Raw genomic sequence first — 26,548 nt, 5'->3', positions numbered from 1 at the left:
AAGCTACGTAGGTATCTACACGTGCAGTGGTGGATTGCTGCACATATAAAACCTCGGGAACCCCGCATCCGCATCTGCCTCTCATCGTATCTACATACATACAGCCATAATACTCTACATACGCAACACCAACTTAACTAACTCGAATCTCGACATCCTACGGACTTACCAGGTAACTAAGGCAGGAAATAACGGAAAGATATAAAGGAAAGATATAACGGGAAGATAGCAACGATAGCAATCATGAGCGGACTCAAGGCTGGCGACAAGTTCCCCGATAATGTTACCTTCCAGTGAGTCCTCGTGACGGTTGGATGGAGGGATGGTGGGCGGGGAGGGCGGGGAAGACGGGTGGATGGATTGAGGGATTGATTGATGGAAGGGTGCATGGCGCTAATGTCGCCTTCCCATCGTCAGGTACATTCCCTACAGCGGGGCGGACATCAATGCGTGTGTCGGGCGTCCGAAGCCAATCAACGCCTCGAAGGAGTGGGCCGACAAGAAAGTCGTGCTGTTTGCCGTTCCCGGTAACTATCATATCACCTCCCCCTTCCCCGCCCGAAGTGGTACATGATGGGAGGTGGATCTGGCTGATACGAAAGAATAGGCGCCTTCACACCCACCTGCTCCGAGTCGCATCTGCCCGGGTACATCAAGCATGCGAAGGACCTGAAGGCGAAGGGCGTGGATTTGATCGGTTCGTTGTGCATCCCCGCATCCCCGCATCCCCGCATCCCCGCATCCCCGCATCCCCGCATCCCCCGCTCCTGCTAATAGACGCAGCGGTCGCGGGCTACAACGACGCCTTCGTGATGAACGCATGGAGCAAGGCGCAAGGCGTCAAGAACGACGAGATCCTGTTCATTTCCGACGAGGACGCGGCGTTCTCGAAGAGCATCGGCTGGAACCAGGGAGCCCGCACCGCTAGGTACGCCATCGTGGTCGACCATGGGAAGGTCACGTATGCCGCGAAGGAGCAGCCGGGACAGCTGGATGTAAGTGACCGACGTTTCAACGGGGACCGGCCTACCGGCCTACCGGGTGGGCACTGCGTGCGACAGATGGCTAATCCGGGTGCTCGCAGGTTTCGTCGGCTGAGGCGGTGCTCGCGAAGTTGTAAGGGAGCGGATGTGTACGAGTACCTACACTCATGCAGTCACTGTGTATCGGAGTAAAATAGACAAAGCAACGTGTTTACTCTGTGCGCCATGATCATGTCCGGCCGCGTGCATCGGATCTGTGGATCAACATCCGCATCACGAATGATCACACGCGAATCATTGGAGCTCACTCGAATCGCTGATCGTGAGGCTCGGATAGACACACCCATCTGTGCGCTGCCCAATCGCAACGTTTCTCCAACTCCTTCCATGCACAAGACCTCTGCTCAGCTCGATGACGCGCGTTATGAGATGGCAGGCTGATTTGCCGTATGTACTCTGTACTCTAAACCGTGGCAAAGCGGCAGAACACACTCGTAATCAATCGATCGCACGCAATCAATTCTGGCTCCCTCCCCCACAGGATTGATCGATCACATGCCAAAGAGCCACCCACACATCATCGCATTTGTTGAGGCGCGCCAAGCCCGGTACATCGAGCGAAAGGCAAGGTGCACACGACCAGGCTAGCGAGCAGTAGCTCGCGGAGGTAGGAGCGCACACGAGAGAGAGAGAGAGGGATGCGAGGGAGCGAGGGAGCGAAGACTGCGAAAACCCGGCCCATGAGAACACAGGAACACTGGAAGGTAGACGCCCCCCCTGCGTGCATGTGCATGCGCCTGCCCTCTTCTTCTTCTTGTTCTTGTCCTGTCCTGCTGCAGACAGACAGACAGACAGACCGAGAGACTGGTCCAAGAATTTATTCCCCAATTCACTCCTGCCTCCCCCTCCTCCTCTGCCCGTGCCTCGTTCCTCCTTTTCTACAAGCTTATTTCTTCCCCAACACCCCCCAATACCGGACTACGAAATCCAATCCAGAATACCTAACCTCGTAAACATCACAGAGCCCACCTGCAATCAGTAGTTTCGCATTCTCACTCTCTTCTTCGTCCATGATGTCTGCGGCCGCCGCCACCTCGGCAGAGCTCCTAACGATCCCCCTGTACTACAATCCGGCCAACTCGCAAACCTCGGCCTCGCATCTCGTCTACTCGCTCTTTCCCGAATGGACTCCTGCTAAGGGTGGACGTGGGGTAAAGTTCATTCGGTTCACCGACGGCATTACGAACACTGTATGTGCGCCCTTCGGAGTGGTCGGACGAATGGTCGAGGACAACTGGCTAACAAACAACAGCTGCTGAAATGTGTCCACAACCCGCCGCCAGAGCTCTCCGCAAAGCAAGCTCGCGACTACGAGGACGAAAACTCCGTGCTCCTGCGCGCCTACGGGAATGACACCAGCATCCTGATTGACCGCGAGCGTTTGTGCCCCCGTCCTCACTGCGCGATTCCGTGCTGACAGTCTCCACAGGCGAATGCAGTTCCCACCTCCTCCTCTCTAACTACGGCCTCGCGCCCCCCCTCCTCGCGCGGTTCGCCAACGGCCTTCTCTACCGATTCGTGGCCGGGCGTGTATGCTCCGTCGACGATCTCGCCGTTCCCGAAACCTGGAAGGCAGTCGCCGAGCGTCTGGGAGAATGGCACGGCGTCCTGCCCACCACCTCCACGACCACTGACGCTTCCACCCCCGACGACCCGGAAGCCAACAATCTCTGGGGCGTGCTACACAAGTGGATTTCGGCGCTGCCGTCGGCGACCGATGCACAGAAGACGCAGAAGGAGGAGCTGCGGCGGGAGTTGGCCGCTATGGAGAAGCCACGTGCGGCGGGCGGATACGGATTTAAGGGTCATGATGGGGGTGTTGGACTGGTCACGGGACACTGCGATTTGTTGAACGGGAATGTCATTATCCTGCCTGGTGATGGGCCACGGAAGGTTCACCTCATCGATTATGAGTACGCTACTCCGTGTGAGCGCGCATTCGACATTGCGAATCACTTTGCCGAGTGGGGTGGATTCGCGTGCGAATACGAGAAGCTCCCGACGAAGAGTACCAGGCGTGAATTCATCCGCGTCTACTTGCAGAGTTTCCACCAGCACAGGAAGGACGGTGTGGAGGAGGTGGGCGATGACGATGTGCAGAAGCTGATGGAGGAGGTTGATTTCTTCCGGGGAATTCCCGGGTTCTACTGGTTGGCTTCCCTTCCTTTTCTCTTCCGGATGATGATCGAGTTTGCTAACCTGGCGGGCATCTACAGGGGAATCTGGGCGCTCATCCAAGCACAGATCTCACAGATCGACTTCGACTACGCGCAGTATGCACTGGTACGATTGGGCGAATACCACGCCTGGAAAAACAGCACCCCTACGTTCCGCGAGGAGCGGTGGGCCTCCACCTAGTCGTCGTCCTCCTCCTTCTCTTCCCTTCCCTCCCCTTCCCTTGGCTCAGACTTAGACTTAGACTCAGATGAGGCATTTCAACAACTAAATCTTTGCACGAGCTTTCTGTTCTGTTTTCGCTTTCCTTACTACTGACACACACACATACACATACCCCCCCGCCCTTGATTTGGTTTGGTTTAGATGACGATTGGTTGATTTGATGATGGGATTTTTTTCTTTTCGCCGTAATTTCTGTTTTCTGCTTCTGCTGGGTGCGTCTTTTTTTATACTGCACTTTACTTTACTCTACTTTTCTGGCGCTTGGGGGAGTCGGAGTCCTCTTTTCAACAATACGGACGGGATAACTCGAATGGAATGGAATTGAACTACATACCTACATTGGTGTACTGTGGGGTGTGCTGTGGTTTGGGGTGTGTATGACTGTCTGTGAGTAGGTGGTGAGAGGTGATATGTCAGTGTCGGGAGATGGGGGCCGGGTTTTTTGTTGGGCTCAGGATGCCTGGTGCGGGACGATGGGAATGGTGGTGATGGATGGTCGCGTGATAGCTATACCATCTCCCAGTTGCTTTTGCTTCGGTCAGCTCGGAGATAAACGGAGGAATAATATGTGTGCATATCGGGATCAAATATCGAGATCAAATCAAATGTTTGTGGAAGGTCGAAGGTCCCCCACCTCCATCTCCATCTCCATCGAGATTCGATATGGGCATTCAAGTTATGTATGTACCCCTCCCATCCCCATCCCATCCATTCCCCGCACCCACCCACCCCACCCCACCGCACCCACCCCTCCTCGTCCTAGACACCGCCCATTCATCACATCGTCAACTCGCTGCGCATCGAAAAAAAAGATACATAGCCATAGCCAAAACAAAAGCAAGCAAAAGCAAAGAAAGAAGAAGAAAAAAAGGAAAAAACAACCACAAAGAAGGTAAGGTACATAAAAAAAAACCAAAAGGGAGCCAGTAACTAGGCTATGCATGTTCAATTCACGAGCCAACGAACATAGCAAAACAAACACAAAGCAAACGCGATAGCAATAGCAATAGCAAATAGCAATAGCAATAGCAAACGAACGCCTACTGTAGATAGATAGATACAAGCAACAAACAAGCAACAAACAACCCAAAACGTTAACGCCCCCGCCCTTCCGGCCGGCAAGTAAAGAAGAAGTATTACCCCTCGCCTACCTCGACCTTCCCTCTTTCCTTCCTCCTGCTCCCGCCAAACCCTAGTATGCCGCCGAGACTCCTCGAGCTCCTACCCACGCTGCCGGAGGAGGCGGAGGCGGCGGGCGATCCCGCGCTGACATTGACGCTGTATCCGAGGGAGCCGACGACAGCGTCGTCAACGGTGCAGGGTGCAACGCGCTGGAGGCCTCCGCCGCGGCCGCCACGCGTGTAGACGCCGTCGCGGGCGGGGACGCCAGTGGCCTTTTCCGCGACCTCCTCCCAGTGTGCCTCGGCGCTGGCGGAGCTGCCGGGGCGCTCGGCGTCCTCCGCCCCCGCAATGCATTCGTGGATGCGGTGCTGGATGCTGCGGCATACTGAGTCGAATTCCCGCGTGTTCTTGTCGAGTGCGGATGAGGGTGTGCAGTGCTTCAGCCACATCGCGACGAGCGCGGCGAAGGCCCGTGGCTGGTCGATTAGGTACGGCAGGCTGGGGAAGCCTTCTTTTGAGGCGCCGGAGAGCCGGTTGAGGATCGTGATGGGAGTGACGTAGGATGGGGGCACGGTCTTGACGGCGCGGTCGAGCGCTGGTGAGATCGTCGTTACGGAGTCGACGAAGTCTTTCAGCTCGTCTTTGTGCTCGGCAAGGAACTCGTTCATCGGCGACATCCATGGCTCTTTGATACCGAAGGTGGTCATGTTCGCAAGGCCTTGGAGGGCCTTCGCAATTAATGTTAAGGTACGCTGAGCTCGGACTCCGGGGTGGTCTGTGACGCCTCAACCGTTAGTAATTCGTAAAGATTTTTGTTCATTATTTCTTTTTCTTTCGGGAAGGGGGATCATCTACCTTTGAGGAGGCCAAAGAGCTTCGGGTTCAAGATAGCCGGCACGAAAAACCGCAGGAACAAGAACCCGCAAACGCTGCTGTAGCTGACTGTCCTTAACAGATCTCCATAGCGGTCTTCGACGCAGAGCCGAATATGGCGCAGGATCTTTCTAAGTTCGAGGGGACACCGTGACGCGCTCGTGAAGATAGCCTGCCAGATAGTACGAGTGATTGAGAGCAGCTGCTTCCAATTCCTCTGGATGTGCTCTGGACTATCGATCCGCATCGGGTCCACCTCGCAGTAGGTATCTTCCGCCGCAATCTTCTGGAGATGATCTCCCAATGTCTCCTCGAGATACTCGCGCCCAAGCCGCTTCATGTGTGTGTCTAGCGCTCTGGTAAGCAACGAATTGCCGCGGAACAAGATGTTCGCATCCACGAGACCGCTCTTGTGCCGCGCGAGTGGTTCTGATTCATGCTGCGACGTTGGCTTGTCCTCTATTATGGGTGTCTCCTTGTGAAGGCCGTCGATCTCGCCCTCGGCAAGGGCCATCAGCCATTCGCTCGCTTTGCTGCTGACCTGGAAGATCTGGAGGAGAGTATCGGCCAATCTTCTCAAGTCGGTGATCACTCGTGCGATATGTAACGTGATTCCGGAACTGAACTGGTGGAGTAACTGCAAAACGGAAGTTATCAGACACTGTTTTGGACGACGCCAAAACGACCGGGTGGGGGACATACATCTGAGAGCACTTTATACTCCGAGCCCATTAACACGATCAGCTCCTCCGTCTCGGCGCGCAGATACATCTCTCCAATGTGTTCATCGGTCCCATCCCTCCTAGCATTCACCAGCGGAAGCCACCGCTCAAACTCATTCTTAGTGAGCCTATCGAGTCTAACATCCACCCGTCCTATGATGGTGTCGTTACTTCCCGGTAAACTAACCCCGCCGAGCCCACCTCCGAACCCACCCGAGCCAGCCACCGTGCTGCCATTCGCTTTGGTCCTCCACCGCGGGTCTCGTTGCTTGAGCACGACAGCAACATCCGTCAACACGGTGGGCAGGTCGGGGAACTCGTAGTCCTCGCGCCAGAAGGGATTATGCGTCTTTGTGCGAACCATGGTCTTGGCCCTGGCCTCTCCGTCCAGCACCACCTCGGCGTAGCAATCCACGCCCGATTCCCGTTCGTTATGCGGGTTCATATTGATCTTCGCCTCGACGATGCGCAGATAGAGGCCGCGCTGTATTCGATAAGAATCGGCCAGGGCACCCGCGCTCCTCGATTCGGACGCTGCCCCCGCCGTGATCGTTCCCAAGCCCGCAGATGGAGCCGGTGGGCCGTACAGCTCGGGCATGGTGAACGCTCGCAGGAGCACGAACCACACTTCGAAGAGTATCCGCGTGTCAATACCGAGATAGACGGGGCGCAATTGCGTCGGATTGCTAGCGTTGGGAGTGTACTGGGGGTAGATGGCAATGCAGAAGTCCTGATCCAAGATGCTAGGATCGAGCTGTTGGACGGCACACCGGCTCAATTGGCTCAGCTGGACGACGGCCAGGATCTGAGAATCCAGATCTCTATGCAGCCGGAATTCGCCATTTTCCTGGAGCGTGCACGAGATGCTCTGCCATGCTACGCCATGCGGCGGCTTGATCTTGCTTGACGACTTGTGGCTTCCTGTTGGCGGCGCGGTAGGTCCTACTACCGGCCTCCATAGGAGCATCTTTCCCACCTTAATGATGGTTGCATCCCCTCTGTTCTGAACGGTGGCATCGGAATTTCTCCGGCGTTTCTCCTTGGTCAACACGGGCATCTGCGACTTTACCCGCTTGTTCTGTGCTCCGGCCGGACGTATTGGCGACCAACAGAGGAGCGCTGCCAGCCACTGATCGTACTGCTGGACGCTCAACGGACGGAGCTTCATTTCAATCTTCAACGAATGCGTGCTGAGGTCGATCATGCCCTCGTCCTCCGCCGAGGATTTTACATGGCAGCTCCTGAGATCCGGCACGATTACGTGTGGCGGTGAAGTAGTATTATTCTCATCCTGCTGGTACAGCAGAGCGCCAGTGTCAATGTCGATCTGACAGTATCCTTTGGTCCAGACCCTATGCTCACCCAGACGGAATTCCACGTAGCCATCCATTCTTCCGCGCACTCTCTTCATTAATTTTACGAGGGTGTCGAAGTCGGCATTGACAGGGGAGGTTGGGAGTGGTTGGTCACCGAAAACGCTGCCGCGATATGCATTTTGCTGCTGCAGCGTGGTTATGGACGCCGACGGCCTTAGCAATCGATGGCGACCACTCTTTCCGGTCGAGGGCCTCGTCGTCGTCGAATTCTGTAATTGCACAGCCTGCGTGGACGGGTATCCTACTGAAGTCGGTAGTGTTCCGGTTTCCAGTACGCCCTGGGATGGACCGTATCGATGTCGTGCTACATAGCTCGGTGAACCCACATCGAATCTTGTATCCTCCGGCGATGATGCGCCCGCCCGACTATACCACATCCTTTCCGTAGGTGATCTGCTCTTTGCCCTGCTGATGTTGAGATCCGCCAGTTGCGCAGCCGCGGTCATCGACGCCCTATTCATTATGCTCCTTGATTTTTCTGGGGAGGCCGGCGCGGGCGCGGCGGTTGGTTCTGGCGACGAACGGCCCAGCAAGTCCCATCTCGACGACGAACGGATAGTAGAGCGCGACGGAGTCCTGGGAGGAGTGGTAGTGTGCGCGGCGAGCGCTGTAGGGTCGTCCAGATCCGGCTCGAATTCGGCTTCTGGCTCCGGCGTAACGGCGCGAATGGTCATGCCTCCATCCCGATATCGGTCGCGTGGAGAGAGCGACTCGGACGGGTCCGTGTTGCTTCGCGAGAACGTGGGATGCGAACCGACGACGGCGGCACGGGCGGCGAAGCTGTGGGGATTCAGAACTGCCCCTGCCGATCGAGGGTAATCGTCTGCATTTGTGTGTCCAGCCATATAAGATGTTTACAGGCTCGAGACTACCCGGGCGTACGGGACAATAGGGTGAGGCGCAAGTATTGGTAGAAAGGCAAAAGAGCGAGAATGGGAATGGACAGAACGAGCGAGCCAGAGAGTGGCAATCCTTTGTGTTCGGGGAACCGGCTGGAGCCTGGTCCCAGCGTGGTCGTCGTGGTCGGTCGTCGTCGTTGGCGGCGGAGATGGAGGCTGCAGTGGCAGTGATTGTAGTGGTTGTGTTTTGAATGGGGTCACGTACCTGCGCCCCGACAATGGCACAAAGAAGGTGGAACAGGAGCGGGAGGGGACGTCGGCGTCGGCGATGGGCGAGCGCGGCGCCTCAGCAAGCGATTTGTATGTAATGGGTATCGTGGGTTTGTTATACTGGTGTATGGGGCCTATCTTATGTAATGTTCGGTAGTTGATGTGGGTTGCACTGGGCTCGCTTTCTCTCGTCCGTCCCGACTCGTCTCTGGTCTGGTCTGGTCTCGTCTTCTCTTCTCTGCTCTTCTCTGTCTTCTCTTCTCTTCTCACTTTCCTCTCTCACTTGTGCACTATCTCACTTCTCCATCCACGGCAGAAAAGAACTCGCCGGTGTCTTCGATTGTGGTGTTCTTCCTTGCATGTGGTTGGTATCGACCGACTTCTTGCTGGCGCCTTTCGGGGCTTGAGGCCGCGATGGATGGATTGGATGTATGGATGTATGGGACGGGGGACCGATACGACGACGGGGGGAGAAGGAGGAGGAGGGGTGAAGAGAATCGAAGTGGACCGCTGCACCGCTGCAAGTGTGGCTTCTGGATCCCTTCCTTTTTTCCGCTTCACGGTGCCAGTTGCAGTTGCGTTTGGGGCGCACGATCGGTCGGGACTGACTCCGGACGGAAGTCGGAAGGGGTCTGGAGTCTACTGACTAGTAGTAGTCGGCAAGTTGAGTATCTAGTGAGTTGAGTAGGTAAGAAGTGCTTGGGTATCGTATCGTATCGTATGTAATATCGGGGGATCTTCGCGGTCGTGGGCGATCGGCAAGGTCCAAGGTGTTCTTTTGGAGGACGGGGGACAGAGGAGGGGAGGGGGTGGACGGGGACTTCGTCTAGATACCAATACTATACATGTGGAGTAGTTAAAATAAATGATGCTCTATTACTCCAGCCCAGTGCCCACTATATGCCAGACGGGGTTTATCGTCAGGCGTGTGTGAGATTCACAGAACTCGAGAAGCTGCTGCTGCTGCTGGCTGGCTGCTGGCTGCTGGCTGCTGGCTGGTTGGGGCTCTCCAGCTAGCGCTTGGTGGAGAGTACTTGGGTACTACTAGCAGACTCTAGGTAGTCCTGAGTACCTACAGCACTCAGATAGATACCGAGCACTTTCTGAATGCAACCATCTCCGACTCAAGAGTCGACAATAGGCAGGCAACGAAGATTCAAAGACCGTTACATGATGCTGGCGAGAAGGAGACTCATTTCGTATGTATGAAGTATGTTTGTATGTGAGTCCAGCTGCCGTCTCCGTTGCAGATAAAGCTCGTTCTTGGGCGCAAGGCCGCGATTATTACCTAGGGCGTCATCTCCACTCTGCCCAGTGCCCGCCGGAAATCCCTCAGCAGAAGGTTCGACTTTCGTTATGAACATGTGCCGACGGAGCAGTAAGCACTCGTACTTCGGGAGGTACGGTATGTCTCTTATACCTACCTGGTAGGTGCTTCGATTCCGCGAAGAACGAACGCAGAGACATGGAGATAGAGTGGAGCTGTTACTGCACAGTCAGGACTCTGACTGTGATGGAAGTTGCATATGCCGTGTCATGCCCCCCGCAAAAAAAAACAATGCGGCTATCGGATGCGATGCGGCAGAGGCGGGCGTGCGCGGAAATTGTTTCGAGAATAATCCAGGAACAGAATTACCGTAAGGTTGTGTATATGGAGTAATTCTAGAATATCGACAGCTCTGGAGTCTAGGTTGAAACTTGACGGTACCTCGCCTTTGTATATAGACTCTGGAGAAGTACTCATAGGCGGTCCTGTACGGGTAAGTCCATGCGAAACATCGACTGCTGGCGACCGAGTGATTCCGGACGCCTCCCAAAACAAAGCCAACCGGTGATAGCTAGCCAGACGGTCTTTGAAACCGTTTAGAACTCTAGGCCTTTGCCATGGACAAAGTCATCACCGAGCATAGTCTTCCTAATACTAAACACGCTTCAATTATCCAGCCATAACATAAGATACATACCGCTACTGGAGACCTATCATTGATCGCAACCAAGAAACACCATTCCACAAGTACATGTAAATAGCAATAGAGAGTAATGGAACTCGTAAGGCAGCTCCCAACCGCGTGCAGAGACAGAGGGGATAGCCAGCCCGCTCCACCGAGATGGCCGTTCGGTCTAGATCTTCCGGGCTGCGATCTGGCCGACTTCTTCGTGCGCTTCGTGCCAGCCGAGAGCAGCAAACAGGGGGAAAAAAGGAAGGAAATCGAAAGAAGACAAAGACAAAGACCAAGAAGGAGAAGACCTAGAAGAAAAAAAAGAAGAAAAAAGACGATTAAGATAGATACACTACGGAAAACGGCTTGTCCAGCTCCTTCGTTTCGACCTCCGACGCTAACGGCGATCACGTTGTTCTGCTGAAAGCGCTGCTGCTAGCGATCGGGCTCCTTTGCCCCAAATCACCGCTTCCAGTCTTCTTCAGCGCCTGTCGCATAGTCTCGATCGTCAACTCTCCCCTCTCGACGCCGATATGGTCCGCCGCAGTCCTTCCGGGGCTTCCGGGGCTTCCCGGGCTCCTCTCGCCCGCCATATACGTTGACCGTGGCGGGCTATTGCCCAGTCGAATGGAACTGGGGCTCCTCCTTAACGTCTCGTTGATGGAGCTCAGCGAGTTAGGGTCCTGCACGAGACTCCCGCGCGACGGCGTACTGCCGAGCCGGATCGGACTGGGGCTCCTCCTCATGGTCTCGTTTATTGTGCCCATGGCCGCGGGATCAGCCGCGCTCTGCACTGGACTCCCGCGCGACGGAGAAGACGTGCTGTGGGTCATGATATCGCCGTACTGCTCCGCCTGCTCGGCCTGGACCACATCCGCAAACGATATGAACGAGAGCCGCCGCTTATCTGCCGCGGCCGACGCGCCAATGCCGCCACCGTGCGATGACAGGTCGTCGCCCGAGTAGCTACTGGGGTCCTCGGTGTGGTCGAGGCTGGAGTAGTTCTCGAGGGACGTGGCCAGCCCGCCGACCGAGAGCGCGGGCTGGTGCGCAGAGTGCATCACGATCTCGACCTCATCGACGCCGCAATTCCGGTCGGTAATGGCCAGCGATGAGGCTTCCAGCACGGGCGGGATAAAGTTCTCGGTCTGGATGTGCGCTGGAATCGCCGACGACATTGGCACGGGAATGTTAGGGTTGTTCGGGTGCTCCTGCACATTGCGCTCGAAGATCATGGAGCTCGATGTGGAAAGGCCGCGCGACGGAGACTGCGATGGGGCATGTGGGGTGGAGGGGGAGTGCGGGGTTAGGACTGGCGAGCTCGCCGAATGGAGGGAGCGGGTGGGTGTTTTTGGTGGTGGTTGTTGCATATTCAACAAGGCGGATGATGTCGATGGTGGTGATGGCGTGAGCGTTTGTATGCGAGGGGTTGTTGACGCCGATGGTGACGCCGATGGTGACGTGAGAGAAGTATTCATTGGTGGAATGCTGGCCAACTGCGGCAACTGCGGCGCCTTCTCGTCGACTATCTTCGGTGAGCTATCGCGAGGTGGCGATGACGGCGCATCTTGGTCTTTCCTTTTCTTTCCGAGGCCAAAAAACGACCGCTTGCTCTTGCCGGGAGAGACCGGCTCTGGCACTGCTGCATCTGGCGTTCCGCTCATCGGAGTTTCCGTCGCTACTGATGCTGCTGTGGACATCGCTCTCGAAGCTTATTTCCGAGACCTGCAAGTTAAGTGTGGGGGAGATGTAGTCGGGTTCCGGTATGTACGTATTATCGAAGTGCTGGAATGGTCCGTCTGTAGAGCAGGAAGGTGGCGGTCGGGAAAGGGATATATATCTGAGATGATGGGCCTGATTGTCCAAGCCCTCAGACGCTCGCTTAAATCACATGGAATGGCCGATAGCGGGGTTGGAACCGGTGGGGCACGAGCGTAGTTCTCTGGTATGACGACGTTCCGCATATCTGCTGCTTTGGCAAAACTTGGTGTCTTGCGCTCACCAGCTGACATGAACCCCTCAACAATATCGGGCACACGAGATATCCCGGCTGACTACATTGGACACCAGCACGCCGTTTCTGGTACATGCATATCAAAATGGCTTGATGATTTGGCCGGGTGGTCCAGAGGGATGGGAGAAGTCGGCCCTCCGTCCAGGGCCTTTCGGGAACTCCTCTGTTAAACCTAGCTGACTGTCATAAATATCACTCGATGATCTCGCGCGAATCGAATCTCACCGGGGATTCGTGCTTGGTTGGGCTAAGTGACTTTCTAGTGATTAGCCCCTGTCGCTCACCCCATCATTTTACCAGTGATCAGTGGACCACTGATCAGTCCTCAGCATCCAAACACAATGTATCTTACTCATACCGACTGCCACAAATACATGAAACAAAATGTGGTCACTGGTCTGTGAGATGTGGGGAACTCTTGAGGTTCATGCATTTGTCGGGGCTGCATTCTTGTGGTGTTTAACTCTCGAGAGTCGAGAGTTGATAGTGAAGGCTGAAGGCTGAAGCTGCTAAAATAGCGGGGATATCATGTAAGGCTACATCTAGATGGGGTGTTGCGATAGACTTGTATCAACATCCTTCAATTTTGGCGGTAACTGCTTCAGCCAAAGGTGATGTCCCCGCTCCAAGTGCCTCAGTTGTTGGCGTTTCTCTTCCCTTCGGTGCCCCCTTCTCTTTCGGTGTTCCCTTCGCACTGCCCTTCTGTGACCCTTCCCCACTGCCCTTCTCCGTGCTGTTCGTTGATTGCTGCTGTGGCGAAGGGGTGTTGATCTCGAGAGTTACCGGTCCGTCGTTGATCAATGCTACTTGCATCATGGCCCCAAACACACCATCCTGAACCCACTTGATCCCTTCCTCGCTGGGTAGCTGTCTATCCTTGATATACAGCTCCCTTGTCTTCTCCAGCAGCGACGTGTACATATCCTTCGCCATCTGCGACGGACATGCCCCATGGAAGTCTGGCTTGTTACCCTTCTTTGTGTTGGCGAGCAGCGTGAACTGGGGCACAAGGAGAATCTGGTATTTCATGTCGATGACCGAGTTTTTCCACCGGCCGTTGCTACCACCGTCGTTGTCGTCCCATACTTTGAGCTTGAGAATGCGGTTGGCAAGAGTATCGATGTCCTTCAGAGTGTCGTTAGGGGCGACTGTGGCGACGAGGCGTTAGTTCGTGGGATCACGGAGGGTCCAGGCGGGAATACTAGCTAGCTGCAAAAACTAGGATGCCGTTCGAGATGGAGGAGACAACCTGGCCGTCCACCGTCACGGAAGCCGAGATAACACGCTGAATGATTGCTACTCACGTGGTCAGCATGGTAATAAATCACAACAATCTCAAAACAATCAAAACGAGGAATACTCACCTTTCATGTTCGATGATGATAAGAGGGGAGATGGCTACAGTTGAATGGAGCGGGGAAGACTGGGTGATGACAATGGTTATTGTGGGGGGATTGGTATATGGATGAACAGAGTGTACTAGTATCCATGATTACTTAGCGCCGCCGTAGTTTCCATCACGGGGATCACCCAAAACGGTTGAAACGTCCCCAGAACAAACATCGCAGCCTCAACCCCCCAAGCGGTCAAGCGCATCTGACGGTTGACTGACGGACATCAACTCCCTCCCGACCTACTCACCACATACCAATAAGACCCCGAAACAGGTACCGAATCCCACGACCGCTGGTTTGTCGCCCACGCAACCACTTCCTTCCCCTCCCTGCGCACGCGAAACTTTAAGCCGCAACACAGTACACCTTCCTGCCGTCTCCTCCGCCTCCTCGCCACTCCACTTCTCGAGCCTTCCCGGCATTGGCACCAGTACTCATCGCCTGTCACCCTCCACGACATTCAAATATGGCCGCCCGAAAGCTTCAACAAGAGGTCGAGCGGACCTTCAAACGAGTAGCCGAAGGCATCGCACAGTTTGAATCCATCTACGAGAAGCTTCAGCAATGCACAAACTCGTCACAAAAGGAGAAGCTCGAAGACTCGCTCAAACGGGAGATCAAGAAGCTTCAACGACATCGCGATCAGATCAAGACATGGGCCGCCAACTCGGAAATCAAGGACAAGAAGCCATTACTAGATCAGCGGAAGCTGATTGAGACGGTGAGGACTTGTTGCCCTTCTGCTGCTGACGTTTATACTACCCTTTGTATTTGTTCGTGTCCTCCCGCAAGCACTGTTGCTGCACATACCACTTTCTCATCACTCTTTGAGTTGGTCCTGTCATTTCGACACGGCAGACCTGTCGGTGACGTTGCTGCTGCTTACTACCGTTGGGATTGCTGTGGCATCTCGTTTTCGTGGCCACTATCTCCTCATTTGGATTTCCTTGCCGCTTTCATTCCGTTTTCTCTTCGTTGTCGCGTTTGTATTAGCATGCTGATTTTCTTGCCCACCCTTTGGGGGCCTGTGTTATATACAGCAAATGGAGAAATTCAAAGCCGTGGAAAAGGAAATGAAAACGAAAGCGTATTCGAAAGAAGGTCTACTAGCTTCGGCACGGCTCGATCCAAAATCTCAGCAGAAACAAGACATGGTTAATTTTCTGTCCGACTGCACTACTGAGCTGGATCGCCAGATTGAAGCTTGCGAAGCGGAGGCGGAGGGGTTAGCTGTCACGCTGAAGAAGGGGAAGAAGGGGGATTCGTCGAAAGCCGATCGGGTGGCGGAGGTGGAGAGGATCGTCGAACGGCATAAATGGCATCAGGGAAAGCTGGAGCTGATCATGAGACTGCTGGAGAACGGCCAACTGGAAATCGATAACGTGGAACGGATCAAGGAAGACATCAAATGGTATGTCGAGTCGAATCAGGACGTCGATTTCATGGTCGACGAGGACGAGAACATCTACGACGAATTAAATCTTGACGAGGAGATCGCCGAGGACATATTCGGGATGGGTATGGACGCGGACCGGATGTCGAGTCAAGATACAACGAGTCAGCAGGACGACATGTCGGAAAACCAAGCCCCGATCAAAGCGAAAGAAGTTGCGACCGCTCGAAGACCCAGTACACAGATCAAATCGCCCATGCCTATACCACTGACCATGCACACACCCAGTCCGGCGCCTTCATTCGGCGTGAGTCCGAGCAACGGTTCCGTGAAGCCGGCACCATTATCCACGAGACCTGGAGAGCTGAAGTACGCATCTGTTGCGACGGCGGCTGCAGCTGCGGAGAGAAACGTTGGGATTGCGCCGTTACCGCCTCCACCAGGTCAGGCACCCGTTCAGGCCGCTTTTCCGCCGCCAGCAAACCCACCGAAGCAGTCCACACCGATCATTCAGCACGCACAGCTCGCACAACGCCAAAACAACGTGCCTAGTACACCTAGTCATGTGCCAGAAAAGAATTCACCGCCAGTGTCCGAACAGTCGACATCACCCAAACCCAACGTGCGCCTACCTTCGCCTGGTGCGCCGCCAGTTGGACCTTTGCCGGAAATTCCCAACGAACCATCCAACTCGGATGCTGCCCCCTCCCCGGGCCCCTCAGAAACACAAGTCAACGGCACGAATGGTACCAATGGCACTTATGAGTCTACGGAACCATCAGTCGAGCAAGCCCAGGACGATTGCGTATTCCATCTGCCACCAGGCCTACAGGATCTCATGGAGTCGTTCGAAGCGACCAAGAAGAGACTCCTACCAAATCCGCCAGGGCTAACCCGGTCCTTGGAGTTGTCGTACGTGAATGCACCCGATTCCATCGACGCGGAGAAGCCGAAGCACTACAAGCCCACACAGAAGTACAATACTCCCAACCACTATCCCCAGGAGCCGTTGCCGATATTCGACGATCCCGCTCTCTACCGGCGAGTGGATACTGATACGCTCTTCTACGTGTTCTACTACCGACAAGGCACCTATCAGCAGTACTTGGCAGCTAAGGAACTGAAGCGCCAGAGCTGGCGGTTTCACAAGCAGTACCAGACTTGGTTCCAGAGGCACGAGGAGCCCAAAACGATCACCGAGGAGTATGAGCAAGGAACATACCGGTTCTTTGACTACGAGAGTACATGGTTAGTATCTTGGTTAAGCAAACGTGTTGTGTTGGTGACTAACGGTAGCTTATGTAGGATGAACCGGAGAAAGTCCGACTTCAAGTTCGTGTACAAATACCTTGAGGATGACTTGTAGGCTGTCACAGTCATCCCTGATGGTATTTGGCTTAATTGTCTCCGTCATCACTTTGTTCTCCTTCCGTTCTTGGTAGGCGCCGTGCTCAATGGTTGGCATGACCGTGACCCGATCAAACCCACTCATCATCTACTCTTTTACCTCTAGTTTGTCCCTCTGAACCAGGAACTATTGGTGTGTTTGTTGTGCTTTTGTGTATTTCTTTTCCATGGTGTTTGATTGCGTGATTTTTCTGTATCCGCAAATTCCGGTGCAGGTTGGTCGGTGGCTATGCCTTCATCATGTAAGGTGCTTTACCGCGTCTTGTTTGCTTTTTTTCTTTTTTTCTGCTATGTTTTACCAAATGGGTCGCGTGCGGGGCATACTGGTGATCGGTGGTGTTGTGGATAGCTACTACATACGGGAGCTCCTACTTATTGAATGGAAGCAGCTTACAATCTCGGGACATGCAGGTGTCAATTGCATCTCAGCATTTCGCGACCCTCCAAGCACCACCATCTGCGAACCTTTTGTTGATCGCAGCAATTCGGATTCAGGCCATAATCACTCACTCACTCACTCACTCACCCACTCGCGGTCAGCCACGCTTGCTAGTCTGTCCCGTTGTTGCTTTGCCTGTAACTATGGGCAACCTACCTATGCGGATGTTGGTGTACGGAGCAAAGGGAGCCGTGCAAAGTTGGAGTCGCCCACCGATCTAGATGTTGAGCAGCCTTGCGCTTACATACTCGTTGAACTCCACCCACCCGCCAGTATGGATTTAGCTTGGCCTACTACCTACTATGGTAGGCATAAGTGACTGTACTATATCTCCAGATGCTGCCTGGTAACTAACTTCGGGGCCTGCGTTTTGATTTCAACGCTGCTGTGCTGCGGTGAGGGCTCTGGCGTACCATGGGTTGAGATTTCAACGCCGCTGTGCTGCCGTGAGGGCTCCTGACATGCTACCTATCATGACGTATGGCGATGACCACGAAATCTATATCCCTCGCCAATTCCCACCATATTTGCATATCAAAGCCGGTGAAGTGACCAGTAGTAACTAGCAGTCTGTCATAGTCCCTACCGCCTCGAGATGCTGTCCAGCCCCTGCATCGTCAGCCCCATGATGGCTGCGTAATGCGCGTTCAACGGGCCACCGACTCTGCTGCTTTGAGGCCCAACAGCTTGTATTCTGCCATAAACCTCAGGATTTGACACGGCTACGTACCTAGATCATTCTGCCATCTGCTGCGCCGGAAGTTGTGTTCACGCAGGCGCCACCCTACATATATAGGTACCGCAAACCCCAGCCACACGCGCCCGCGCACTAGATGTGCTCACCGCACGAATGAGTGATCAATAGTTACTTACGCATAGATAAAAGACTTAGATTGGACTCTCGCCTCTCGCAGGAATAAGGTGTATATACACAGCAGTTCCCGTTCCCCGATCAATATCCATCTCACCGGTCAGTCAGCCTGAGTCTGACATCCGAGAGACACACAGCACCACCAACCAGAGAGCTCGACATAGGCATGGCGTATTGTACAGCCCCGACAAACGGCTGGACGAAAAGAAGTTGACCATAGATAGAGAGCTAGAAGGCGCTGCTCGCGCTGCTCATCACCCTAGTCATTCACCCTAGGTATTCACCATCCTCATCGAGCGTATTCGGCGCGTGCGCCAGCGAGACGGTGCAGTAAAACACACCATGAGCTAGGTACTTCTACGTCACGCCGGCCTCGTACTTCGCCGCGCTGTTCGGGCGGGAAACGGCGGTGCCACGGCTGCCGACTATCACGGAGGCTGATCGAGGCTGGCGATGCGGGTTGTGGACTTCCGCCGCCGCCCTCGATCAGCTGGACTGGACTCGTTCCATGGTGCGGTGTGCTGGGTTGCCCTGTATAGGAATGTCTTCGGGCAGGTGGCGGACGAGGTGCCGCTGGAGGATTATGCGAGGTTTCAGAAGGTGCGGATGTATGACCAGAGCGAGAGAGTGCGTACTCACGGAGTGGGAAGAGAATGAGGTGGGGCTGGAGGCGGAGAAGAAGCTGGCAAGGGACAGACGCCATCTGGATTACCAGCAGTTGTGGGCAATAAAGCACCGCCTAGAGGTGGATAAGGGCATGCGCTCGATGCTGTATCGGTCCAGCAGTAAGGCTCCTTCTCGGAGGGAGCAGTGGTGGCATTTTTCTGGTATCTCCTCGCTAGGTATTCGGTGGTGGCAAACCGCAGGAGTCCAAGAGAACGGTCCAGAAATAATTGGGACTGAGATGGTAGGTCGGCCTACTTGTACTGTACCGCACCTGATAGACTTTGTGAGGCCCCTCGACCCGACGACTACGGCCGGTAACGAAAAACAACGGCTTGGAATCGATCGACTGGCAAAAAGCCCCACAGGCCTCCACCTTCGATGACCACAGTTCATCCAACAGCAGAAACAAGAGGTTCAGAATGGCCGTGCTGGGACTATCCCGGGAGGGCGAATCTTCGAGCACCCTCTCGACATGAAACCACCAGAGCGACGACGAAGACGACCCCCTCGGAAGGGCCGACGTCGGCCTCAACCAGGTACGTACCGCGCGGACACTGGATCGAAAGCCGTGCACCGAGACCTCGCGCGAGGATCTAGCAGCACTCGCGCTTGTTCCAGGAATGCAGTTGAAAGTGAATGTATTCTCGAGCACCATCAGCGGAATCGGTGCATTCGGAACCTCCTCCTAGATACGCAGCGCAGTCGGGCGGGTACTGGAAGCTCCACCTGATCCACGGCATCCGGATTCTATTCCGAAGCACCCCAAGAGCCAGGGGAGCGGGTACACCGTACACGACGCTGATGGCGAACCATTTCGCCTGCGGCGGCAGCATCCCATTCGCGGACGCGCTGCTGTGTGTTGCGTCGTCGGTGTACTGTAGGCACGGCATCGGTCCTTCGCCGCTTCGCGCGATCAAGCTCGGAAAGCACATACAACATGCGCGAGTGTATGGCGGCAGTTCGCTCGAGTATCTCTGCCGCCTTCCTTCCCGCGGCCAAGCAGATCGACGCATTCTACGGGGTGCTAGTTACTAGACGACAGTGATCTCTTCCGTACATACCGGACTTCAAGGATGAGGAGAAGGACCGAAGGACCGAAGGAAGGTGTTCTTTACCGACTTGGTCAACTTCCCCTTGATCTGCACGCCGGTCTGCTCACCGGAAGATGGCTCCAAGGGAGGGAGGGATGAGAAGCTAAGACCTGGAGCTTCGCTCGACAGAGACGGTAGAAGCAGAGAGATAGCCTGCCGGATATCAGAAGCAAGGAGGAACTTAAGTCCTGGGGTGGATCTTGACGGGACCCCGATATGTTGAAAGTGGCCGAGAATGGATAAGTACAACCATAGGTTCGAAGTATAATCGGCACGGAGAGGGGGTGTATTACCCAGGGTTGACAATGCGAAGGAAGCACGAATAAAGCTGAGATGCAATGCAAATACCTGTGTCCAATAGTGAGGGAAAGATACGGTCAATCAACGGGCCGGCAAGTCGGTGAGCAGTGAGGAAGCCGCTGCCTCCACGCCGCGACATGCGCGCCGATTCCCGTGCATCACCACCGGTGCATCGCGCGCTTACATAATCAGGCGCCTTGGCAACACCGTCCACCCGGTATAACCCCGTGAGATTCATGGTTGGGATGGCTAAATTCCAGAACTCGATCCTCACCATGACGGCTGGCTACCCCGATCCCATGCAAGCGGATTCCCACCAATTAGGGCAATACATCTCCCACAAAACATGGAACTGCATGACGGCGGTCGTCGCGGGTTCGGTCTTGTCCCCCAAGCGAACACATCCGAAAATCCCTCTGCATCATCCCGCATCGCCCTAGATAGGGACGAGGAGAAGCGGGTTTGTGGTAGTATCATGTGTAGAGGATGTAGCAAGTGCGCCGGTGGTTGGCTGCAGCGTGGGCGGACGACGACGATGAGAGCGATGTTGGTCAGGGTCTGTCCGCTCGCCGCTCGCCACCCAAAACGGCGGTGTTTAAATAAAACTCTGTTAAGTCCGCGTCGTCTACATATTCGGGCTCCACACTCGCTAGGTACCTCGAGGAAGTAGACGCAACCCCACCACGCACATTTCAAAGTACCCGCGCCGACCACCGCTTTCTAAGACCAATTACCCCCACCAAGACACCCCCCCAGCTTCAAACACAAAACACCCCAATCCCTTCCCTCCTCGTGCCGAAGAGTCACCGCACATCAGCCTCCACGAAACCCCCCCGCTTCTGACTCCTGCACATCCGGCTACAACAACCCCAGCCATCAAATACCGTATTCAACTTGACTCCGACAATCCATCGCAGACAAATACCTCCACCTCCACCTCTATCTCTAGTTACCTCTAGTCACCTCTACCTCTTCAGAGCTCGGCCTATTGACCACACCATCGCGGACTCCTCCTCCTCCCCGAAAAGAAGCAGAAGTCAAGAAGAACCTTAAAATGACCTTCGCAACGAGCCCTTCCACCCCCTCCGCGAGCACAATGGACGAATACGCCTTCCCTTCGCACCGATTGTCGCGCGCCCTGACCGATCCCTCCAAGACACCTCTGGTGCTCGTCGCCTGTGGTTCCTTCTCGCCTATTACCCACATGCACTTGCGCATGTTCGAAATGGCGGTCGACCATGTTAGGCAGAACATGAGTGACGAATATGAGGTTGTTGCGGGCTACATGTCGCCCGTGTCGGACCGCTACAATAAGGCCGGTTTGGCTTCTGCTACGCACCGGTAGATAGCCCCCCCCCCATTCCTTCTTTCCTCTTCATTCCTTACCTTACCTCCTATACCCCTCCTTCCCTCACTTTCTCTCTCAGACACCTCGGCAATGCAACCTTGCTGCATCACTTTGCCGTACTCCAATGCAATCAATGCTGACACGATGAGAAACTAGACTCCGCATGTGTGAGCTCGCCTGCGACCAGACGTCCGACTGGATCATGGTAGACCCATGGGAGGCCATCCAGCCCGAATACCAGCCTACAGCTCTGGTCCTAGACCACGTCGCCCACGAGGTCAACGACGTGATCGGTGGAATTGCGCCCTATGAGGGTGCTCCTCGCAGCGAGTACCGACGCGCACACGTCAGCCTCCTCTCCGGCAGCGACCTACTCCAGACGATGTCTGTAAGTTCATACTATCCCCCGCTACTCCCACACCTTCAGATACTAACAACAATCTTAGCAACCTGGCGTCTGGAGCATCCCCGATCTGGACCACATTCTCAGCGGCTATGGAATCTTTGTCGTCGAACGATCCGGCTCAGCCGTTCACGACGCCCTGGCCCCACTAAAGGAGTGGAGCAACGACCTCGGCAAAGACTGGCTAGAGAACATCCACGTAATCCGGCAGCTGATCGCCAATGACATCTCCAGCACCGGAATTCGGCAGTTTCTCCGGCAGGGAATGAGCGTACACTATCTCCTCCCTGCCTGCGTCATAGAGTATATCCGCGAGCACGGACTCTACCGCGAGGTCGAGGAGGGGAAGGAGAAGCGCAGCAGCAGCATGCCTCCGCTCAGCAGGAAGGGCAAGGAGAAGGAGCGACAGAAGGCGGTGAAGGAGATGGTTGCCGCTGCGGGGGCGAGTCGGAAGGAGTAATCAATCAATCTTCTTCTTTGGGCGCCCCCACGCGGGGAATGAACTGCAACGAATCAAACTCGAAAATGAATGACTTCTTCTTCTCCTTATATTTTATCTTATGTACTTCCCGATTTCCCCCTTTGCTTCTGTACCTATTACTGTTCTGTTCTGTTCGGGTTCCTTTTCTTTTCTATTCTTTTCTTGCTTGTATAACTTTCCTACGTGCTTGCTTGCTCATTCATGTCCGTGTTCTTATATCATTTGGGGGGTTGGTCGGTCGGGCTGGGTGGGGGATGGGTTGAAGTCTAGGTGTTTTGCTTTTCTTTGCTTTTCTTTGCTTTGCTTTTTTTCTCTTTGGTTAGATTTTCGTTTTTTTCCTATTGTTTGCTTGCTTGCTTCCGCGAGATGGTCTGGTCTGGTCTGTAAGGATAGGATAGAGGGAGTGTGTGGATAGACCGTGAAGGGTGTGTGCGGGATTGAAATGAAGTGAAAGTTGAAAGCATTGCTGGTTACATATCATATGTACCTAGATGTATTGATATCATATTGCGTGCGCCGGGCATACGGGATCGATATTAGAGTGCATATCATATGCAAGAAGTACATAACTCCATATCCTACATATCAGCTATGTAGATTGCCTGCCTGCCTGTCCGCCTGTCCTCCCGCCATGGGCGGAGCCAACCATGGGCGATGTGTGTGTGTGTGTGTGTGTGTGTATGTGTCGCTGTCTTCATCCCGAACCCCCCTTCGGCGCGATCCTCCGCAGCGATGGCCAGCCCGTCAGCGAGAAATCTACCTGGTGCCGAGCCGTCGTCGGCGGGCTCGTCCCGCAGGCGGCCCCCGAGGTCGCGGAAGCCGCACGTGCGCTTCACCGTCGCCGCCGGCCGGAAGACGCAAGCCCGATGAGCCCGGCAGCGCCGTGATCACCGCTGTCGAAGACTCCAAGAGCTGGTCGATAAGCTGCACGGGATGGCGCGGGATGGATGCCAACACGATATGTATGCAGCTCTTCGGTCCATACTCTAAATACGTTGCCATACGTTGCCATACGTTGCCATACGTTGCCATACGTTGCCATACGTTGCCATACGTTGCCATACGTTGCCATACGTTGCCATACGTTGCCATACGTTGCTATGCGTTGCCGTGCGAGTAAATACACATATAAGTAAGTATCAATAACATCAACTACACCACGCCCAGGGACTCTGCCACGAAGTTTGCCCGCTATAGTAGTACATGAACCTCCTGGAATGAGTCGTTGCTAGAGCGGATGTCCTGTCCCCAGCGAGGAGATGCGGGTGGCGAGGGTTTGTGAGGCGGCTGGTAAACTGGTAAACTGGTATCGACGAATCACCTATCGGGATGCCCTGGCGAGTGAGAAAACGATGCTGCGAGGAAGTGGCGGCGGGAATGGTAGTGACGATGGCATGGCTCTTTTGGCTGGCACTTCAAGCCGAAGCACGACAAGCGGAAGCACCCCAACCCCCACCTCCCAACCAGATCCGCACCAAAGCTCCTCCTCCATTACCCATCGCCTCGGGGTTGTACTCCACCGCCTCGCCGCGACCGCGCCGCGACCAAGCCGATCCCACTCGCCGACTGCGCAGTAGTCGTGCGCTGCATTCTAGCGGTGTGGGTGGACCAAGTCCCAGCTAACTGTAGAGCTCTAAGAGTTTCGACGGGATGAGGACGGGCCTCGTCCCGGTACCTTAGGTACCATGCGGCCGCCGGAAGTTGGAACCGCAGTCACCGAAGTCGCCGACTAGTCCTGCGTTCGAACAATTGCAAAGGCCGGCGCTTGAATTGAATCCGCACCGCGGCGAGAGGGCAGCTGCGCTGGAGGATTTGCTGGCGGTTTGTGCGCCGGGATAGGTACCAGGAAGGAAAGGTCGAGTGAGATGGCATGCGGGATGTGCATGCGGAATGGTTCGGTAGAACGGCTTTTCGATTGCGATGGGAATATCGAAAAGAATCAACGGGGCGCCATAATTGGCGGTAATACAAGCTCTCGGTCCGATGCTTAGCACACACACGCACGCAATTAGCACCGGGGGTTGGGTACCTGAGGAGTCGTTGCGTTCTTCAAGATCATGTAGATATTTCTTGCTTAGATTGTACATATGGTGGGGAAGGCGTTATGCTTAATGGCAGGTTTTTGACTGGGACGATGTTTTTGCTACATACATATTTCTTTTCTTCAGTAGATAGTGTAGAGTAGCATAACTAGAATGTATAGAGTAGTTAGAGTAGGATGATGAACTGGGAAACAAGAAATGGTGAGCGAGCGACGGACTTTTGTTGGAAGGACCCGTGGAGGTGATTTACTGGAACGATAGAGATGAAGAGAAGTGAAGTGGTATGTTCGATTTTAGGAGCTACAGGTACAAGAAAGAGAGAGAGAGAGAGAGAGAGAGAGAGAGAGAACCAAACTTGGACCCGCTAATACCGCACAGAATATTCCAAGCACCCACCACCGGTCCTCCGAACGGCTAGTGGACTACTCATAGGAACACACTCGTTCCCACAGCTTTGAGCCACCCAAAAGAAACCTCCCCTTGCCTCCGCCTCCACCTCCCTACATATCCGTCCCGCAACCTCACCTCGAAAGTCGGAAGATTACCTAGAAGTGAACTTCAGGGCTCTGAGAATGAGGAATGGCAAGCCCCCAGTGCCCACGGCCTACGGGAGCCATGGAAAGCAAGTAATTTCCAATTGTGCAAAGAGGGAGGCCCCAGGCCTATGATTGCGAATTTCCTCCATTCTCGTCCCGCATAGATCCGGGAGAAGGTCCACACCGAAATGAACCATTGTAACCATCACCATCACCATTGATAATCAAAAGCGGCCAGCCCCCCTCAATGACATGGACATCGACAAATCAATCAATCAACCCACGATTCAAGCCACGTGCTTTGTCTCACACCAGCCGCAACGGGCCGGCTGCCCCTATTGCCCACCTATTTTTGGCAGCAACATATTCCACCACAACGGTACAACCTGTATCGTTAATCCCAGGCGAAAGAGTACTAAATTCTAATCATGCAACGTGACCGCGGCTGTGGATGGAGTGGAAGATCTGGATTGCCGAGTTCTCGAAGCGAGCTGCGAGCGGGATTGACCCGTAACTCGTTGAGGCGGCCTGGCGGCACGAGACGGATGCAGCATGATCGTGCTCGTACATTCTGGTGTAAATATAGCCCATCTCAGCTGGATAGGCTCGTATCCATCGTGGAATCGTAACTTGCAAGTATGTAGGTGTAACACTGAACAGGGCCTGCATAGGCCGTTAGATTTTCGATACGAGGGGGGATGGGGGACGCATGCGGGGATAAACGAGTGGAAATTGACGATTCGAGGTGTGTATAAAAATCCCGGGAGGCCCCAGTGCCCCTGTCCCTCCCGCACATCGACGACCAACAGTGAAAATCAGTGAAAATGATCTTCCCGCAGCTCCTCACGCTCCTGCTCCTGGCCGTAACTGTGGCGGCCCGATGCACCATCCGGGAAGACACCGACTTCACTTTGACGACGTTCAACGCCACGTCCCCCAGTCTCAACAACACCTTGCTCACCGTGTCCACTCGCACCGTGGGCCCAGTGGGAATCCACCTTCCCTCACCGCTGCTCGCGCACTTCCACGCCGGCGGGCTCTACCGCCGCGTCGTCGACCAGAAGAAGGTGTTCATGTACCAAGGCTACCTGACCCCGGCAGGCGGCCTCGAGTTTGCGGCGCACCCCCCGGCGAACGCAGTCACGGGCCCGTTCGAGATCGGGTGCGATTACTATGGAAGACACTTTTTGAGTGTCAAGGGAAAGGATGATTGGTCCGCTTGTAGGCTGTCGGGCTCCCCTGGAAGGTGGAAGGTATGATATTCTGCGGACTTAGCATACAACTAGCATGGCAGAGTATGGTGCTGATGTTCATGTGGGGGGCAGATCGTGAGCGGTGCAAAGAAGGACAAGGCCTGCAGTGTCCGGATCAGGTGGCTGTGGGTGGACTACGTTCAGTAGTGAAGAAGGAAGGAAAGGGCCACGCGAGGAAAGGTGGATATGGATCGCGGGGTCCGGAGGCCAGTAGGCACTTACATACGTTACCGGGGGGTTGGGTTGGGTGCTTTACCTAGGGCAGCGAGCATGTCGGCTATGCTGCAAGTTAAGAATGATACATCACTTTCGCGGGCTGGGAACC

The 26,548-nt window shown here is 54.8% G+C and overlaps 11 protein-coding genes across 11 annotated transcripts; 8 read left to right on the top strand and 3 right to left on the bottom strand.

Annotated features, from left to right (window-relative positions):
- The first annotated feature begins 84 nt into the window (after window positions 1-84).
- BZA05DRAFT_385450 (Redoxin) lies at window positions 85-1,208 on the top strand. Its single transcript, XM_051482414.1, has 6 exons — window positions 85-172; window positions 230-293; window positions 418-527; window positions 608-697; window positions 784-995; window positions 1,085-1,208. Exons 2-6 carry the CDS (start codon window positions 244-246, stop codon window positions 1,118-1,120), a joined length of 498 nt encoding a protein of 165 aa, XP_051343725.1. The 5' UTR covers window positions 85-172; window positions 230-243; the 3' UTR covers window positions 1,121-1,208.
- A 544-nt stretch (window positions 1,209-1,752) lies between these two features.
- Window positions 1,753-3,627, top strand: BZA05DRAFT_111525 (kinase-like domain-containing protein). The gene is made up of 4 exons (XM_051478587.1): window positions 1,753-2,233; window positions 2,296-2,422; window positions 2,473-3,193; window positions 3,260-3,627. Exons 1-4 carry the CDS (start codon window positions 2,054-2,056, stop codon window positions 3,399-3,401), a joined length of 1,170 nt encoding a protein of 389 aa, XP_051343724.1. The 5' UTR covers window positions 1,753-2,053; the 3' UTR covers window positions 3,402-3,627.
- Window positions 3,628-4,482: 855 nt separating this feature from the next.
- Window positions 4,483-8,593, bottom strand: BZA05DRAFT_111491 (uncharacterized protein). Its single transcript, XM_051478585.1, has 3 exons — window positions 6,141-8,593; window positions 5,421-6,075; window positions 4,483-5,340 (listed from the first exon to the last, which is right to left on the bottom strand). The coding sequence occupies exons 1-3, from the start codon at window positions 8,379-8,381 to the stop codon at window positions 4,580-4,582; spliced, it is 3,657 nt and encodes a 1,218-aa protein (XP_051343723.1). The 5' UTR covers window positions 8,382-8,593; the 3' UTR covers window positions 4,483-4,579.
- Window positions 8,581-9,551, top strand: BZA05DRAFT_111495 (uncharacterized protein). Its single transcript, XM_051478586.1, has one exon. It carries the CDS (start codon window positions 8,806-8,808, stop codon window positions 9,289-9,291), a length of 486 nt encoding a protein of 161 aa, XP_051343722.1. The 5' UTR covers window positions 8,581-8,805; the 3' UTR covers window positions 9,292-9,551.
- A 1,004-nt stretch (window positions 9,552-10,555) lies between these two features.
- On the bottom strand, window positions 10,556-12,523 carry BZA05DRAFT_385443 (uncharacterized protein). The gene has a single exon (XM_051482413.1). It carries the CDS (start codon window positions 12,283-12,285, stop codon window positions 10,993-10,995), a length of 1,293 nt encoding a protein of 430 aa, XP_051343721.1. The 5' UTR covers window positions 12,286-12,523; the 3' UTR covers window positions 10,556-10,992.
- A 316-nt stretch (window positions 12,524-12,839) lies between these two features.
- On the bottom strand, window positions 12,840-14,038 carry BZA05DRAFT_385440 (D-Tyr tRNAtyr deacylase-like domain-containing protein). Its single transcript, XM_051482412.1, has 3 exons — window positions 13,964-14,038; window positions 13,806-13,895; window positions 12,840-13,747 (listed from the first exon to the last, which is right to left on the bottom strand). Exons 1-3 carry the CDS (start codon window positions 13,968-13,970, stop codon window positions 13,170-13,172), a joined length of 675 nt encoding a protein of 224 aa, XP_051343720.1. The 5' UTR covers window positions 13,971-14,038; the 3' UTR covers window positions 12,840-13,169.
- A 132-nt stretch (window positions 14,039-14,170) lies between these two features.
- Window positions 14,171-17,197, top strand: BZA05DRAFT_385436 (Not1 N-terminal domain, CCR4-Not complex component-domain-containing protein). The gene is made up of 3 exons (XM_051482411.1): window positions 14,171-14,714; window positions 15,034-16,634; window positions 16,692-17,197. Exons 1-3 carry the CDS (start codon window positions 14,460-14,462, stop codon window positions 16,750-16,752), a joined length of 1,917 nt encoding a protein of 638 aa, XP_051343719.1. The 5' UTR covers window positions 14,171-14,459; the 3' UTR covers window positions 16,753-17,197.
- A 1,072-nt stretch (window positions 17,198-18,269) lies between these two features.
- BZA05DRAFT_433360 (uncharacterized protein) lies at window positions 18,270-20,270 on the top strand (the record flags this gene model as incomplete). Its single annotated transcript, XM_051486259.1, has 7 exons — window positions 18,270-18,274; window positions 18,455-18,614; window positions 18,659-18,703; window positions 18,756-18,888; window positions 18,946-19,010; window positions 19,255-19,305; window positions 19,472-20,270. The coding sequence occupies 7 exons, from the start codon at window positions 18,270-18,272 to the stop codon at window positions 19,802-19,804; spliced, it is 792 nt and encodes a 263-aa protein (XP_051343718.1). The 3' UTR covers window positions 19,805-20,270.
- Window positions 20,271-20,754: 484 nt separating this feature from the next.
- On the top strand, window positions 20,755-22,623 carry BZA05DRAFT_385432 (uncharacterized protein). The gene is made up of 3 exons (XM_051482410.1): window positions 20,755-21,501; window positions 21,665-21,896; window positions 21,955-22,623. Exons 1-3 carry the CDS (start codon window positions 21,215-21,217, stop codon window positions 22,369-22,371), a joined length of 936 nt encoding a protein of 311 aa, XP_051343717.1. The 5' UTR covers window positions 20,755-21,214; the 3' UTR covers window positions 22,372-22,623.
- On the top strand, window positions 22,268-22,838 carry BZA05DRAFT_111389 (uncharacterized protein). The gene has a single exon (XM_051478584.1). The coding sequence runs from the start codon at window positions 22,472-22,474 to the stop codon at window positions 22,805-22,807; it is 336 nt and encodes a 111-aa protein (XP_051343716.1). The 5' UTR covers window positions 22,268-22,471; the 3' UTR covers window positions 22,808-22,838.
- Window positions 22,839-25,762: 2,924 nt separating this feature from the next.
- Window positions 25,763-26,548, top strand: BZA05DRAFT_385427 (uncharacterized protein). The gene is made up of 2 exons (XM_051482409.1): window positions 25,763-26,223; window positions 26,296-26,548. The coding sequence occupies exons 1-2, from the start codon at window positions 25,795-25,797 to the stop codon at window positions 26,368-26,370; spliced, it is 504 nt and encodes a 167-aa protein (XP_051343715.1). The 5' UTR covers window positions 25,763-25,794; the 3' UTR covers window positions 26,371-26,548.

Source organism: Tricharina praecox, assembly GCF_024521635.1.
Source record: "Tricharina praecox strain CBS 144465 chromosome Unknown BZA05scaffold_2, whole genome shotgun sequence".
Lineage (NCBI taxonomy): Eukaryota > Fungi > Ascomycota > Pezizomycetes > Pezizales > Pyronemataceae > Tricharina > Tricharina praecox.
This window is presented reverse-complemented; position numbering and strand designations above follow the sequence as displayed.

Bases quoted from the DNA above. Each gene is read 5' to 3' on its own strand.
- BZA05DRAFT_111495 (XM_051478586.1), top strand. From the start codon at position 8,806: ATGTGGGTTGCACTGGGCTCGCTTTCTCTCGTCCGTCCCGACTCGTCT.
- BZA05DRAFT_385427 (XM_051482409.1), top strand. From the start codon at position 25,795: ATGATCTTCCCGCAGCTCCTCACGCTCCTGCTCCTGGCCGTAACTGTG. The intron at 26,224-26,295 runs GTATGATATTCT...TGTGGGGGGCAG, and splicing joins GCTCCCCTGGAAGGTGGAAG to ATCGTGAGCGGTGCAAAGAA.
- BZA05DRAFT_111389 (XM_051478584.1), top strand. From the start codon at position 22,472: ATGTACTTCCCGATTTCCCCCTTTGCTTCTGTACCTATTACTGTTCTG.
- BZA05DRAFT_111491 (XM_051478585.1), bottom strand. From the start codon at position 8,381: ATGGCTGGACACACAAATGCAGACGATTACCCTCGATCGGCAGGGGCA. The intron at 6,076-6,140 runs GTATGTCCCCCA...TCCGTTTTGCAG, and splicing joins AGTATAAAGTGCTCTCAGAT to TTACTCCACCAGTTCAGTTC. The intron at 5,341-5,420 runs GTAGATGATCCC...GAGGCGTCACAG, and splicing joins GCTCTTTGGCCTCCTCAAAG to ACCACCCCGGAGTCCGAGCT.
- BZA05DRAFT_385440 (XM_051482412.1), bottom strand. The intron at 13,748-13,805 runs GCTAGTATTCCC...TCGTCGCCACAG, and splicing joins CATCCTAGTTTTTGCAGCTA to TCGCCCCTAACGACACTCTG.
- BZA05DRAFT_385450 (XM_051482414.1), top strand. From the start codon at position 244: ATGAGCGGACTCAAGGCTGGCGACAAGTTCCCCGATAATGTTACCTTC. The intron at 294-417 runs GTGAGTCCTCGT...TCCCATCGTCAG, and splicing joins CCCGATAATGTTACCTTCCA to GTACATTCCCTACAGCGGGG. The intron at 528-607 runs GTAACTATCATA...ACGAAAGAATAG, and splicing joins CGTGCTGTTTGCCGTTCCCG to GCGCCTTCACACCCACCTGC.
- BZA05DRAFT_111525 (XM_051478587.1), top strand. From the start codon at position 2,054: ATGATGTCTGCGGCCGCCGCCACCTCGGCAGAGCTCCTAACGATCCCC. The intron at 2,234-2,295 runs GTATGTGCGCCC...AACAAACAACAG, and splicing joins CCGACGGCATTACGAACACT to CTGCTGAAATGTGTCCACAA. The intron at 2,423-2,472 runs GTTTGTGCCCCC...CAGTCTCCACAG, and splicing joins CATCCTGATTGACCGCGAGC to GCGAATGCAGTTCCCACCTC.
- BZA05DRAFT_385443 (XM_051482413.1), bottom strand. From the start codon at position 12,285: ATGTCCACAGCAGCATCAGTAGCGACGGAAACTCCGATGAGCGGAACG.
- BZA05DRAFT_385436 (XM_051482411.1), top strand. From the start codon at position 14,460: ATGGCCGCCCGAAAGCTTCAACAAGAGGTCGAGCGGACCTTCAAACGA. The intron at 14,715-15,033 runs GTGAGGACTTGT...TGTTATATACAG, and splicing joins AGCGGAAGCTGATTGAGACG to CAAATGGAGAAATTCAAAGC. The intron at 16,635-16,691 runs GTTAGTATCTTG...TAGCTTATGTAG, and splicing joins TTTGACTACGAGAGTACATG to GATGAACCGGAGAAAGTCCG.
- BZA05DRAFT_385432 (XM_051482410.1), top strand. From the start codon at position 21,215: ATGACCTTCGCAACGAGCCCTTCCACCCCCTCCGCGAGCACAATGGAC. The intron at 21,502-21,664 runs GTAGATAGCCCC...ATGAGAAACTAG, and splicing joins TTGGCTTCTGCTACGCACCG to ACTCCGCATGTGTGAGCTCG. The intron at 21,897-21,954 runs GTAAGTTCATAC...CAACAATCTTAG, and splicing joins ACCTACTCCAGACGATGTCT to CAACCTGGCGTCTGGAGCAT.